This window comes from Dermochelys coriacea, chromosome 6 (assembly GCF_009764565.3).
Source record: "Dermochelys coriacea isolate rDerCor1 chromosome 6, rDerCor1.pri.v4, whole genome shotgun sequence".
Taxonomy (NCBI): domain Eukaryota; kingdom Metazoa; phylum Chordata; order Testudines; family Dermochelyidae; genus Dermochelys; species Dermochelys coriacea.
Genome location: NC_050073.1, coordinates 32,664,527 through 32,679,012, shown reverse-complemented (window position 1 = coordinate 32,679,012; position 14,486 = coordinate 32,664,527). Strand labels below are relative to the sequence as shown.

At 38.6% G+C, this 14,486-nt stretch overlaps 1 protein-coding gene across 4 annotated transcripts in view; it reads right to left on the bottom strand.

The window, feature by feature from the left end:
- Positions 1 to 1,135: 1,135 nt before the first annotated feature.
- MICAL2 (microtubule associated monooxygenase, calponin and LIM domain containing 2) overlaps positions 1,136 to 14,486 on the bottom strand; it is a 187,606-nt gene continuing 174,255 nt past the window's right edge. For all 4 annotated transcript variants that reach the window (XM_043516720.1, XM_038404231.2, XM_043516721.1 and 1 more), the window contains 4 exons: positions 12,489 to 12,582; positions 4,891 to 4,990; positions 2,070 to 2,143; positions 1,136 to 1,975 (listed from right to left, as the gene is read on the bottom strand). In XM_043516720.1, coding sequence (XP_043372655.1) covers positions 1,791 to 1,975; positions 2,070 to 2,143; positions 4,891 to 4,990; positions 12,489 to 12,582 — 453 coding nt within the window. In that variant the 3' untranslated portion in view covers positions 1,136 to 1,790. The remainder of the gene's footprint in view (positions 1,976 to 2,069; positions 2,144 to 4,890; positions 4,991 to 12,488; positions 12,583 to 14,486) is intronic.

Genomic DNA, 14,486 nt, shown 5'->3' with positions numbered 1-14,486 from the left:
TATGTCTTACTTTATATTTTGTTCCTATTGTATACCTTAATGATATAATCCTCTGCTCTACTATGCATGGCTTTACCAGTGTGTTGTTATTGTAGATCTCATAGCTGCCATCCAAAGCAGACAGAATTCACCAAACTATGTAAAATATTATTAGACATTGGTATTTCCTGTAAACAGATACATATACAAATAAATATAAATAGATAAATACTGTAGAACAATAGTATTCTTATCTCACCCCTACAGAAGTATATTGATAATCCATGGATGATGATAAGATCTGGATTTTATCTTTAAAAAAATGTATTATAAGAAATTTCAGTGCAACACAAAAACTAAGGTAGATTATAAATTATTTTTAACAAAATCCAGTGTGTAGTGGGGTTTTATTAGCCTAAAGTTTTTACACTTACATTTAGGAGTGTTTCCTTTGCCTCTTCTGAACTGTAGGCAGAAACAGCATGTAAGCACCTTTCATTTAGTGATGAGAAGAGTAAACCCTTCCAGTCAGAACACGAGGTAAAACAATATTCATAAACAGTCCTCCAGTGTCTCCACGTCCTTCATACTGAATTTTCAGACTATCATACATACAACAACGGGATAAGCAATCAATTGTAAATTACAAAATCATCTCAGATTTAGAAGGCTGCTCACAGTAAATTGAATACCTAGCCTTAGGAAATCTTTTGCACAACTGCAGAGTCTGTGTGTGCGTGCGTGTGCGCGCGAGAAAAGCTAGAAGGCACTTTTCTATGTTTTTTAACGTAAAAAATGCATTCAACAGATATAGCTCTGACAGTCTTATTTATGCATTCATCTTAGCAGCAGTTTAAATGTGGTTGATATGCAAGCAGAGATTTTCTATCAACTCTCAGCATAAAAATGCAGAAAATTTTGCCACAGTTTTTGTTATTCTGTGCCAAGTCTCTAATGAGTGATAACTTTGAGATACAGTACATGCTTTTGTGAAGAATGCATCTTGCAAAACCTACCATATACATCTTAATCAATTTTTTAAAATGTTCTTCAAGCATATTTCAGTGATTACTTTGGTCAGCTACAGACAAAAGGTCTTCTGACTCTACAACATTTTGTTAAGAATAGTAATCCCTTTGGTATTAAGTTACAGTTCTACATAATGTAAGGTTTTAATATGGTATTAAGTCCTCATTCAATAATACAGTGCATTCAGCTTGCAAATACACCTGATAATTAAATTTGCCTGACCTTGCATTTACACTTGTTATTTACAATGTGTGTACTCAGTATTCTAAAGACTCTTCCCCTTCTCCTTTAGAAATACATTTTAAACACTAACCTAATGCTTATTTGACACTTGAATACAGTTCATTGTGGCTCAACCATGCAAAAACAAACAAAAATACACACAGATTCAGACAAATGAATGGAAAATGTTGCTGTTTCAAAAGTACCAGATCATGTAGTTATGTCTCTAGGAACTCTGTTCTCAGATTTAAAATAAAATTACAGAGAAAAGAAAAACAATGGACAGCTCCAGTGTAATTTTCACATACTGTCCATCACACAGGTGAATTCAGTTCTTTTCCATCTCACAAGATGACTAGCCCTTTTTGTTGACAATGAGATTGCAATGTTTCTTCCTGTAATTATCTGTGGAACTAGAGACACTGTTGTGCAAGCAAAAAGCCTGTTTAAAAGTGTTTGATGTTAAAATGATATGATTCCTTCAGTTTCAGCCAGATCTTTGCCAAAGAACCGTCTCCATGTTGGTTAATATAGCTAAAGTTCCATACATTTGCATGTGGCTAAGTCCTGCTGAGTTGATAACCCTTAGATAATATAAAGCTTTCAAAGTGCTGATCTTCGGCCTTTTTCTTCAGTCTCTGCTCTTCTAAGGAAGACACAAGTTTGTCCCTTTCTTCAATCACTTCCATCATCTCAGTAAAAATTTCATGCTCCTTGTTCAGTTCTTGTTCATTTTTTAGGCTATCTAGGAGATTGCAAAACAAGCAGTTAAAACACTATTGTAAATTGGGACTATTACTGCAGACCAAAACACATAATTAACTTCCCAGCTTATTTACCATCAATGGCCATTTTCTCTCTCAGTTTCTGCTCCAATCTTCTTTGGTGATCCTCCAGTTCTAGTTCCTGGGCTCTGGATACAAAAATAAGAATGGCAAAGAATCAGCTGACATAGATTTCCTAAGGATTTTAGGAATTCAGAAAGTAACAATCAACCTTCAGCAGACCTGTTAAAAAGGTTGATATACTGGCTCCCATGTATCTGGCCTTTTTAATAAGATTATAATTATTTTATGCTCATTTCATTGTCAATACTGCTGTCCTTTTATTATGTTTCTGCTTCTTAGATCAGGATCTAGTGGTTGGAGGTTTCCCCAACACAGTAGTATGTGGCCAGCTGCACAACGTTGACAGTCCATCACTGATGATGATATTGTTGCAATTCTCATCTATGGCTATCCATACCCTGAAGTCCAAACCCTGATGCACAGAGTCAGCTGCACTGAGCATGGGAAGACTGTATCTATGATTTTGGATGATGCCGCTACATAGCGCCTTTCACTGAGACTTGTAGATGATTTAGTCAATCCTGCTCAAACCTGTTACATCCTGATCTTGTCAGAGACCGCCAATGAGTCCTGTTCTGAGCCATTTGCTCAATTTCTTTGGAGACTGCTCTTCAGATTATCTGTGAAGTGCTTATATTTCTTTCTTCTGTCCTCTGTGGCATGGCTGGAGACACAAACAAAGAACAAGTTGAACAGCACTGGGACAATATGCAGCTTTGCTTCGCTCCATTTGAGATTTTAAATATGTTGGAAGAGTCACCATTGAAGAGCACCTGCACTGTCATGTGATCATGGAATAGACAGATGATTTGTATGAACTTTCTTGCACAGCCCTGTTTATGTAGAATAGCCAATAGACCCACTCTGCTGACTGTATCAAAAGCTTCGGTCAAGTCAGTGAAGACTGCATACAGGTCCATGTTCTGCTTGAAACATTTTTTCTGGATCTGCCTTATGACAAAAATCATGTCCATATACTATGACATGGTGTGAAACCACACTACAGCTTCTGGCAGATTTTCCTCAGATATGTTTGCAATGAGTCTGTCCAGAAGAACGTGAGCTAGTATTTTCCTTGCTGTTCAAAGGAAGGAAATGCTTCTGTAGTTTTCAGTCAGATTTGCTGCCTTTGATTTTGAACAGGGATACAATAATATCGTTCAAGTCTTATGGCATTTCATCTTCCTCCCAAATGCAACTCAAGGCATCGTGAAACACCTCAAGAATCTTTGGACCTGCTACTTTCTACACTTTGGAATACCATCCTTTCCAGAGCCTTGCCAGAGTTCACTTGTTTGATGGCATTCATGATCTCTTCAACTGTTGGAGGGAGGTTGAGATCATCCGATGGATTTCTTGGGTAATTGGTCAAGGACACACTGATCAACATGGATGGTCTATTGAGTAGACTATTGAAGTGTTCAGCCCATCTCTGCATGATTCCCTCCTTGTCTTCGATGAGTGTTCTGCCAACTTCAGGAGAGCTGTGCCAGATTTAGATGCTCCATAGACTGCGTTGAGAGAGTCAAAGAACATCTTTACATTGTTTGTATCTGCGTAATGCTGAACTTATTCAGGTTTCCTCTCCCACCATTTATCCTCCATTCTCCTCACTTCAAACTGGGCCTTGCTCCGTAAGTACTTAAATCTGCCTTTCTTTGAGATGGAAGTGAGATCGTTCTGCCATTCAAACAAATGCTTTCTGCTGGTCACTTAGGAGTTTGGAAATGTCCTCGTTGTTCTCATTGAACCAGGCCTGGTGTTTGTGGCCAGCTGCGCAATATGGAACTGATATATGCCAACCATCGACCTGCTCCCAGAGCAGAACCCAGGGATTAAGAGATGCCATCTAGACCTACAGTGCACCACCCACCTAGCCCAAGCAGTAGGGGTAAGAAGCAGCTGGGAGTCACTTGACTCTGATTTGACAGGCATATATGGTACAAACATTTATGTGAGCAAAGGTGCACATTTTTAGAACAATGACAAAAGTATTGATAAATCCATACTCAGTTTTAACCCACCCCAGATTTTGACACCACTCACTCTGCCTCTGCATTCGACTCCTAAATAGAGGAGAATGAATGACTGAATTTTTAGTTTGGTGGCCAAACCAAAATATCTGGAAAAAAAATTAATTTCAGGTCAACCCAAAATGGAAATGGTTCAGCTTTTTCAGAATTTTTTTTCCCTAATGGAAACTATTTACCAGATTTTGCCAAAATTCAGAAATAGTTTTGTTTGACCTGAAACTGCATTTTTTGATGAGTAAACTATTCATCCAAAACATTTCGCCCAGGTCTACTCCTAAATCTTTCCTCTCATTTCCTCGTGTTGCCCAGGAAAAGCTGATATACTGTAGGTTAGAAATCTCTCTCCACTCCCCACCCATTTGGTTCCTTGACCTATTTGTTTTCCAGTGGATTAAATGCCTGGGAGGTCATTAGGCCCTCATTACATGAGAACAGAGCATCCACAAATAATAGTGCTATGTAATAGACCTATAGGATCAAAACCACTGTACCACTGGGGAGTTCAAGTGCATATCTGTGTTTGGAATAGAATGTAGCTTTGGGTGTATTTATTCTAACACACTTCCAACTCCAGGAAACAGTAAAGTAAGAAGGAGAAGCGTGGACTTTCCCTGTGTGCTAATGGTGATATTCTATGCAAGGCACAAAGTGGCAATTTAGCTCAATAATGAGAGCAACATGTATCAAGAGGAAAATCCTGTGCCTGGGACCTAAAATGAGTCCAATTCCCCATCTCCCACATCTTTACTACTGATGGCAAACTGTGTGTTCTTACTTACATGGTCAAGAGCTCAGACTCATAACGCACCAATTTATTCTTCTCCAGGACCAGCTCAAACCATTCATGTAACAGCTGAGTTTCATCCTGTGTGCCTGAATCTGATTGAGATATAAAAAATAAATGGGTTATATTGGATTTCCCTCTCCATGATCAAACTGCTTTGAAGCCACTTTAAATGATCCTTGTTTGTAAGGCTAGATGTGTACCATATAGAACCTTTGTGATGTGATATTTATGTCAGTAGTTCTCCAGGGTAGCAGATGTATAACACACCTGTTTATATTTTGGTGAATATTTTACTGTAGTTAAGGATATACTGAATTTTAGGCTGGAATAAATACAAGAAAAGAATCCTGCTTCCATCTTGAAAATTAGCAGGGGTTTTTTTTTTGTTTTGTTTTTGTTTTGTTTTGTTTCAAATATTTGTCTACTCCTTTTTGAAATGGTCGGTATTAATTGCTCCTTATTCTGGCATAAATAATTATTTTTTTTAATGTTAATACTAAGTTCCAGCACCTGATTTATGTATTTTAGGTGGATACCTCCATCAGAAATTTAAGGGTGGGCAAGGTGGCATATGTCAACTGGTCCCTCCTCCTGGTGGGCCCCTCATTCTTAATCAAAATCCCTCCCAAAAGTGCCCCCAGCTCATTTCCCATCTGACCTTTGTCTTTAAATCTGCATCTGTGAAATAAATGTTTTGACTGATTAGAAAAGCTGCACTATAGACAGTCTATTATTATTGTTAATATTATTTGTATTGTAGTAGTGTCTCAAGTCCAGGATGACATTGTGCTAGGTGCTGTATAGTCATATAACAAAGAGATGGCTCCTGTCCCCAAAGAACTCACAATCTGGGTGTAAGACTCTAAACAACTAGTGGATACAACTATTCTATAAAGAATAGATTCCCAAAAATGAAAACATTCCTTCACTGAGTGCCAATATTGCCCCACAAGAAGAGATGGCAATGGAAAATTGGCCTTTTCAAGCTGTCGTTCAGAGTATATTGGTGGACCTTTGTTTTAAGACCTGAAATAGCCCATTATCATAAAAACATAGGGCTGAAAGGGACTTGAGAGGTCATCTAGTCCAGCCCCCAGTGCTGAGTTACGACCAAGTATACGGAGACCATTCCTGACAGATGTTTGTCTAACCTGTTCTTAAAAACCTCCAATGGCAGGGATTCCACAACCCCTTTGGACACCTATTCCAGTGCTTAACTATCCTTATAGTTAAAAAAAGTTTTTCCTAATATCTAATCTACATCTCCCTTGCTGCAGATTAAACTAATTACTCCTTGTCCTACCTTCAATGGAGAACCCCTCCCAACTTGGTGTCATCTGCAAATTTTTCAAGCACCCTTTCCACTCCATTTTTCAAGTAATTAATGAAAATAATGAACAGTACCAGCCTAAGGACAGACCCTTGTAGGAGCCAACTAGATACGTCCTGCCAGTTTGACACCGAACCACTGATAACTACTCTACTCATAATCATATAGCCTTTCAATGTTCTGTTAGAAGTAGGTACTCCTCACATCAGTAGGATCCCACAGGTCACGAATACATATGGCTAACTTTTCAAAAGAGGATGCAGTGCACTCAGGAAGCCCCCTACATGGATGAATCTAAAATGGATGCTTGTGTACCCTACCCAGCTACCCCTTGATGCAGGTTGTTTGTACCCTTGAAAATCTGGCTACAAAGTTAACACACTCATCCCTTAACCTGATTCTTTGGTATTTCACCAACCATTTCTCAGCCAGACCTGCCAAAAAAAAAATCTCTAGGCCCAAGAGGCTTTCAAAAGATCTGAGCCCCCTTAATCTATACATATCTTTTCCCCCTCCTAGCTTGCTCTTCAGCCCAATTTTCCAGTTTCTTCTTTGCTAAACAAAAGAACCAGCCTCAGATGACTTTTTTTTGGGGGGGGGGGGGAGATGGAGAGGGAGCTTTTAGATTTTAAATATTTAGGGACAGTTAAATACTCCGTAATATGGTTCCCACTGTTACTAACTACAGTAGTACTGAGGAAGCTGGAAATGTGTCTCCATCATGTCTGTCACATCCATACTGCAATGCACTTCCCTCTCAGCTTGCACAGTGAAACATAATAATAATAGGTAGGATGTAGATGTCTTAATTTACTTCAGGATTGTCCCAACTTTGAGGGACAATTCCAATGTCCAGCCAGTTTCACCAATGTCAGGATTCTGTCAGCATTTCAATAGACTCCCAGGACATCTGATCACTCTTGTTACTGTCAACACAGTGGTATCACTGTGTTGAAATCCTACAGAGCAGTGCCTTCATCAGTCATGAGGCAGCAACTCCTCCTCTCCTGCAGTGCACTATGCATTTCAGCTCGCTCTCTCAGCTCTTCATCAGGGAGCAAGATGTAACCACTCACATCATGCTGAACTGCTCAGAGGCACAAAGACATGAGCTGTCCACGAGTTCAGCATCTCCCAGCCCAGAGAATGGTAGTTGGCTCTTCAATCTGCTGCTTCCCTGGGAGGGCAGTACGAGAATAGAAGAACTGGAAAGGAGTATGGGACAGAAAAAGTGTGTGTGTATGGCGGGGGGGGGGGGGAGATCAAGGAATGCAGCTATGACTTCCAAAAAATCTTTTAGGTTAAGCCACTACCTCTTTTTTGCTAATATAAACACATGCTAACATGGGGTGGCTTTTTGTCCCCTTCTAGTGACTGGACTGCTACTGCCTCTAACTAATGGACTTGGGCCTTTAGTTCAAGCAATTAAGGATACATGAGTTTAGAGGTCCCTGGGTCAGACCTTACACAGACACACCCCTGTCGAGGGGTGTCATTACACTGGGTTAGAAATTGAGGCAAGGAGTAGAGAACAACCTGAGAAAAGGAATAAGTATAGACAATCTAGAAGGAGAAAGACAGAGATAGCACAGCTAATGGGCCAGGAGCAGCAGCACAAGAGATAATGGCATCGTCTCCTGCTTTTTCAATTTGAAAATATGATGAAGCTAAATTTGTGTACTTATAGAAATTTGTCATCTTGTTTAGGCATTATTCTCAAAAGCCAAAGCTGTCTAACTGGAAGGTATAGGTATATGAGGTCTACAACTATGTAGAGAAAGGTAATTCAGTTTCCTGGAGGATTTTGATATTTTGAAATATGGATTCATACTAGTTTGGAATGGAACCAAATAATTCAAAATTCTCCACAAAAGGGAATGGAGTCCTGGTTCTGGGGCAGTCTGCCTGGTGGGCTGCCCTGGTGTCATGGACTCTGACAGCCCTTGGGGTCCCCGACTCTGAGGCAGACTGACAGGCAGGATATGGAGATGCTGAGCAGGTGAGCTGGCACAAAACAAGGCAGAATTCCAGTTCAGCCATTCCTGGATTCCATCAGAACTTTGTCAAAGTCAATAGATTTTGATGAATCCATACATTCAAACAAAAAACATTTTGTTAGAATTTTTCCAACCAGCAGCTCTAATGGGGATGTGTCTAGTTTAAATACCTGTATGTAGCAGGATTTGTGTTACATATCACACACACACACACACACACACACACACTCTAAAAGCAAAAACGCAGCCAGAATTTAAACCAGACAACACACTTACCCCATACAGTTCTTATAAATGAAATTTTAATAGAGCATTTATTTTATTGCTAACAAGAGAATCTGTTTTCAAGGATGTGCATATGTACTGAACTTGTGCAAACACTCTGTCCTTCCTCCACCTCCTTCCCAATTTTTGCTATATTCTTCTTTTGAAAAAATATTGCTTTTTAAATATTTCCATGCTTATAGTATAAAATATCAGTTTCTCCCTCTAATAAAAGATTTGAGTTGTATTACAACTGAAGTAAGCAAACAGCAATGTGGTTTGCCAAAATGCCTCTTATTCTAACAAAAACACCTACTGGAGCTGTAACAACAGTAGCTTTTTGTTTTTTCTTTCTCTGTCCTACTGAGTGCCCTCTAGTATCCTGAAGGCTGCATTGCATTTACTCGCTGAACTTCTCTATTGATTTATCATAATAATAAGGCCAATAGTTACTTAACTTGCATGATTTATATCTTCCAAGTACAATACAACAAACTAAGTAATCTCCACAACACCCAAATGAGATAGGGAAGTTGTTAGGGTCAACTGGATGCCAGTTCCTGTGTTTGTTTATTGAGACATATTTTTGCAAAAAGGTGGCTTTTTATTTATCCAAATCCCTTTCATTTGAGGATCCATTAGAAATTAAGATGTCCTTTTCTTTTTATTAAACTAACAACTTTAAGATGGCCTATTTAAAAACAGCATTTACTAAACATGGCTCTGAAACTTTCAATTTCCTGCCACCTTAGCATCTTTCTTTGGAGAATAAGCAGGCTCTTCCTTCAACTTCTTCCACTTGTTCTTTTTGGAAAATGGTATAAAACTCACATTCCTGTTTCAAAGGATCTAATATTTCTGACTCTGTTTACAGTTTTAAATACTCCCCTTTTCCAAAAGGCAGTGCAAACAAACCCTGAGTACACTATCTATAAAAGCATAAGCCTACAGAAAGCTATTCACTGATGTACTGAAATATGGGGAGACTAATGGTGCTTCCTCAGCACGGATTTTTTTTCTTTACTAGTAACCTTCACAACTTGTTTAACTTTTGAGTTATACAAATTTCAATTGAAAATGTGGTTCAAAATCTATATTACTGCATTTTGTTGTAGGCAAAAGCTCCCTATAAACCCACACAAATGTCACTAGAAAACAAAGCAGCAGTACATTGATGATTTATTATTTGGTATTTAGCACAGAATAAAGAAAATGAGGGGGGAAAACCACCAAAAATTATTAATAGGATTGATTATTTCTAATTTTTCTTTAAATGCATGAATTGTTGTCACTACAATTACGAGATCATCAAAGCCTCATTTTGTTCATCAGTCTTCATGGCAGTTTGTTTCACACCCACGCATGTTCTCTTCTAATTCAGTTCAGTAGCTAATAAATAACTCCCACTAACAAAAGAGCCTTTCATTCCATGCTCACATAATTATTAGAGGAGAGTTGCATAAATGTCACTGAAGCCTAGTGTTTGCAGGTCTGTCTCTAAATTCGGTTATTCACAACCTTTGCAGCTCAATATTATTGCTTAACTGTGATCATTTTCTAATTACCTTAATAATACCTATTAAATCACTTGAGCTACATAAGCACAGGCCTACTTAAATACAACTTAACCTAATAAGCACTGGTCATTCATTAAACAATAATGCACATTTTTAAAAGGATGAATGGAATATTATCTGACTAAATCCTTCACTATTACATAAATGTTATTACAAGCAACAAAGCATTAACATTTTGATGTCTAGTTTGGAGAATTTCAGCCTGAAATTTTACACAATAAGAGGTATTCAAACAGAATAGTCCTCACCCCTTTTCCTATCTGCCTGCATCTGTAGCTGGCCACCCACATGAAAACAATCAACAAGGAGAAAAAAATAGCACTCTAATCTTAATGAAAGGAATTAAATTACTAAGGATGAAAAGGGAATGAGGAGCATCAATCTCTTAGCAGATGAGCTTTCTTTAGAAAATGTGATTGTCAAAATAATGGGAACAAGGGGTGGCTCTGGGCCATCCATTCTGGTATTCTGCATATATCCCTATTTCCCTATAGTTAGAAGGGTTTTGATCTTCCATATTTTCAGAGACCTAGAGAAGAGCATAACTTTTTTTGTTCTATAACTAAGGGTATGTCTACACAACAGCCATTACAGTGGCACAGCGACGGCACTGTAGCAGTGCCTCTCTAGCGCCATAGTGTAGACACTTCATACATTGGCAAGAGGGTTTTTTCCCTGTTGATGTAGCTAATCCACCTCTCCGAGAGGAGGTAGCAAAGTTGATGGAAGAATTCTTCCATCAACTTAGCCACATCTACACGGGGGTGGAGGGGAGGGGTAGGTCTGCCCACAGGGGGCAAAAATTTTCACAACCCTGCATGACATGGCTAAGATGATCTATTTTTTAAGTCTAGACCAGGTCTAACACTAACAACCCTTTGGGGATTCTCCTTTCAAAAAGACAGTTAGATGGGTGCCATCTTAGAAATCTTTCTTTTTTTAACTTAACAGATAAATGATGTTAGCTTTTTAAAAACATTTGAAATAGATTAGTTCGCTCAGTTATATGGTATTTGTTTTATAAACCAGTGGGGTAAATACTGAAGAACTTACAGCTTTTACCTGGGCAAACATCTACTGGAGCCAATTCTTTACTTCAATGTGTGTGTACTACAGTGATGGATGCTATATACAATACTAAAAAAAGTACATGGAGACTTTATCATACTATGCAGCTAAGCATAAAAACAACATTTTCCAAGTGTTGGATGTTACATCAAAAAACATCTAACTCCCTGGCACAAAATCACACTAGTGATTTAGGAGTGTTGGCTTGTAACCAGGAAGAATATAAAAAGCAGATTTGCAATATGACTGCCGGCTTTCAGACAATCTTTTAAATCTAAAATAGCTTTCAAACCTCCTAAGAAGGTAGATTGCATCCGACAGCCATTTACGTTTCATATTTTATTTAACCAAAAAAAAACAAAAAACAACCCTTAAGGTTAGATTGGGTCTTGAAATTTCATCCCTTAGAAAAGGCTGGCGTCGAACTGTGCTGACCACAAGAGGAGTATCTCAGAGAGGCACAGTCCCTCTTGCTCTCCTTGCTCTGTGGGGAAGTTGTGTCACCCTTTTCTGAGGTATAGCTTGCTTCCCCCCTTGCACCTGGCCAGTTCTGCAGGCTGTCACGCTGGGGAGGGCAGCATTATGGCTCTACTCCTCCCTTACACTGTCCACTTTCCCCTCCTCCTTCTCCCTGACCAATAGTTCATGTGGCAGAAGGGAAAGACATCACGTTAGGCATGGTCAGGAAATCAAACTAAATGATCTAATGGTTCCTTCTGGTCTTAAAAAATCTATGAATCTGCACCTGCTGTGCATGAACTATAATGTGAATAGTCTTTATGTAGACATGTAGGGGAGACCTTATATCCTCTAACTCCCCTCCACTGCTGGGTCAGGACTAATTAAAACCTAACCTTTCCGTGGAGCAGGGAAAAATCTCTATTGTCTCCTGTCCCTAAGAAAACAGCATTTCATAGTTGAGGTCTGTCTCACTATGCATTGCCCTTTTACATAGCTTGTTTGAGTTATTTCCACGGTTCAGTCACTAACTGCAATCATATTATTGACACTCAGAGAAAAGCTGTTAAGGACCTTGTTACTAAGCATAGGCTGCTGGCTTGGTAACTGAGTTACTCCACCTAGAAACGTCACTGATTCTGTGGTGTAGATGAAATCAGGCTCAGGATTTTAAACAAGGTGAGGGAAGTAGATTCAGCTTCAAGTTCCAATAGCTACAAATTCACAACTGATAACATCTAAAGCTGCTTGGCAAATGGAAAAAAAATAGGTGATTTTTTTCTCATTTATTGTTTCAGGGAAAATTTTCCAACCATCTGTACTTTTAAAACAGTTGTAAAACCTGCTCTGCTTTTAAAGAGGCACCAAATAATCTCAAATTTCTTGCCCCATTTACCTGATTCTCCTCGCAGTTCCCTCTCCAGTTTAACACCATTTATCTCAAGGGCCCTCTGTCTTTCCTCCACTTCTTCCAGTTGGCGCTGTATAGCCTGCAGAATAATAAAGATTACAGCTTTAAAATACAGAGAGGAAGGATGGTCCAGTGGTTTGGGCACTAGCCTGGGACTTGGGAAACCCACGTTCCTGTCCCTTTACTGTTCAAGTTTTCCAGTGTGATCTTAGGTAAGTCACTTAGGGCCATCAATATTTAGGCACCTCATGGGATTTTTGAAAGCACTTTTGAAAAATCCCGCTAGGCGTCTATCTGCATCTTTAAGTGCTTAAATACCTTTAAAAATCTGGCCCTTTGTCTTGCTGTGCCTCAGTTCCCCATCTGTAAAATGGGGATAACAGCAGCTCCCTACTGCACAGGACTGCTGTGAAGGTAAATATATTAAAGATTACGAGGCACTCAGACACTAGGGTAATGGGAGCCATGTTGGTTCCTAAAATAGCTTCAAGGTTTTGTCTACTATTCTGAATTGAGTGAGATAGTTCAGCTATTTTTTCTTTTCATATAACCTTCTGATATGGAAAAGAAAAGGGTATATAGCTCCATAATTCTCATTAATTGGCACTGAACAGGTAACCCTGAGATGAACTGAGCTAACCATACTCTCTAAACATGTCTATGTCGTAGGCCAGGTATTTTCAAAAGCATCCATTGATTTTGGGTGCCCAATCTGAGACACTTTTAAAGGGCCACATTTTTGAAAGGGTAGGTGCCTAGTATTTCCTTACATTCAGGGCCTGTGAAGGTGTTCAAAGTTGGGCACCCAAAATCACTGGGCACTTTCTGAAAATGTTTATTACCATATCGCCATAAAATAAGGGAAGACGCTTACAATATGTCTCCCCGCACCAGGAATTTTGTTTACTTGTTTCATTTTTGCCATTTCAGTTTTACAAAAAATACATTAAGCACATGTCGATTTTTCTCTTTTGTAGTTGCTTCTATTTTGTCATTGATTTCTCAGTAATGATTAGTCAAATATTTTCTAAAATATCAAGAAAATGTAGAGAAAAATGCAATAGGATTAAGTGCAAAATATTTATTCATTTAAAGTACAATAAATCAGCAGAGGAGACCCATTTAAAAATTCTGGAGACTTCAGTTTCACTTCTCATTATATAGTGTATATATGTTTATATTAATATAATATTTATATATATATATAAAATATTATATTAATATGAACATATATATGTACACACTAATTATATATACATATTTACTCTTTGTATTACAGTAACACCTAGAGGCCCCAATTGAAACTGGGACTGTACGAACACATAGTGAGAGACGGTCCCTGCCTCAAAGAAAGGTATGTCTGAACATGCAAAAGTGGCCTTCAATGCTCCAAATAAATTTGTAAGGCCAGATTTTGAAAAGACAATTCAGCACCCAGCAGATCCCATTGAGAACTTAACTTAGTAGCCAAAATGGGAGCTGAGCACTGTTGAAAATCTAGCCTGTAATACCTGAACAATGCAAATTCAGACAGAGAATGCAACTCATATGGTGTGAAGGGAGTTAACTATGACTTAACTTCACACTCATAGGTGTGAAGGGAGTTAACTATGACCTGTGATTTTGGCACATTAGAATCAGACACCATTTGAGATCAACTCATTGAAAAATGTGCTCACAAAACATTGCATGACCGATACTTGCAATAGGAGGGTTCAAGTGACAACTGTATGAGTCACCATGGGCAGAATCTAGAATTCCTTCTGCTTTGTCTGGAGAAAAGAGCCTTTAAAGAGGGTTATCTTATCTTATTGTACAATTAACAAAGGAAGAACTATTATTCCCATAGTACAGGTGGGGGAACTGAGGCATGGGAAAAAAATCATTTGTTTTTCCTAATCCTCTCTGGTCTGTAATAATAGGGTAGTATCCCTTTTTATCCTTTCTAAATTAGCAGTTCACTTGCAGGCCCTTTTTGTTTAA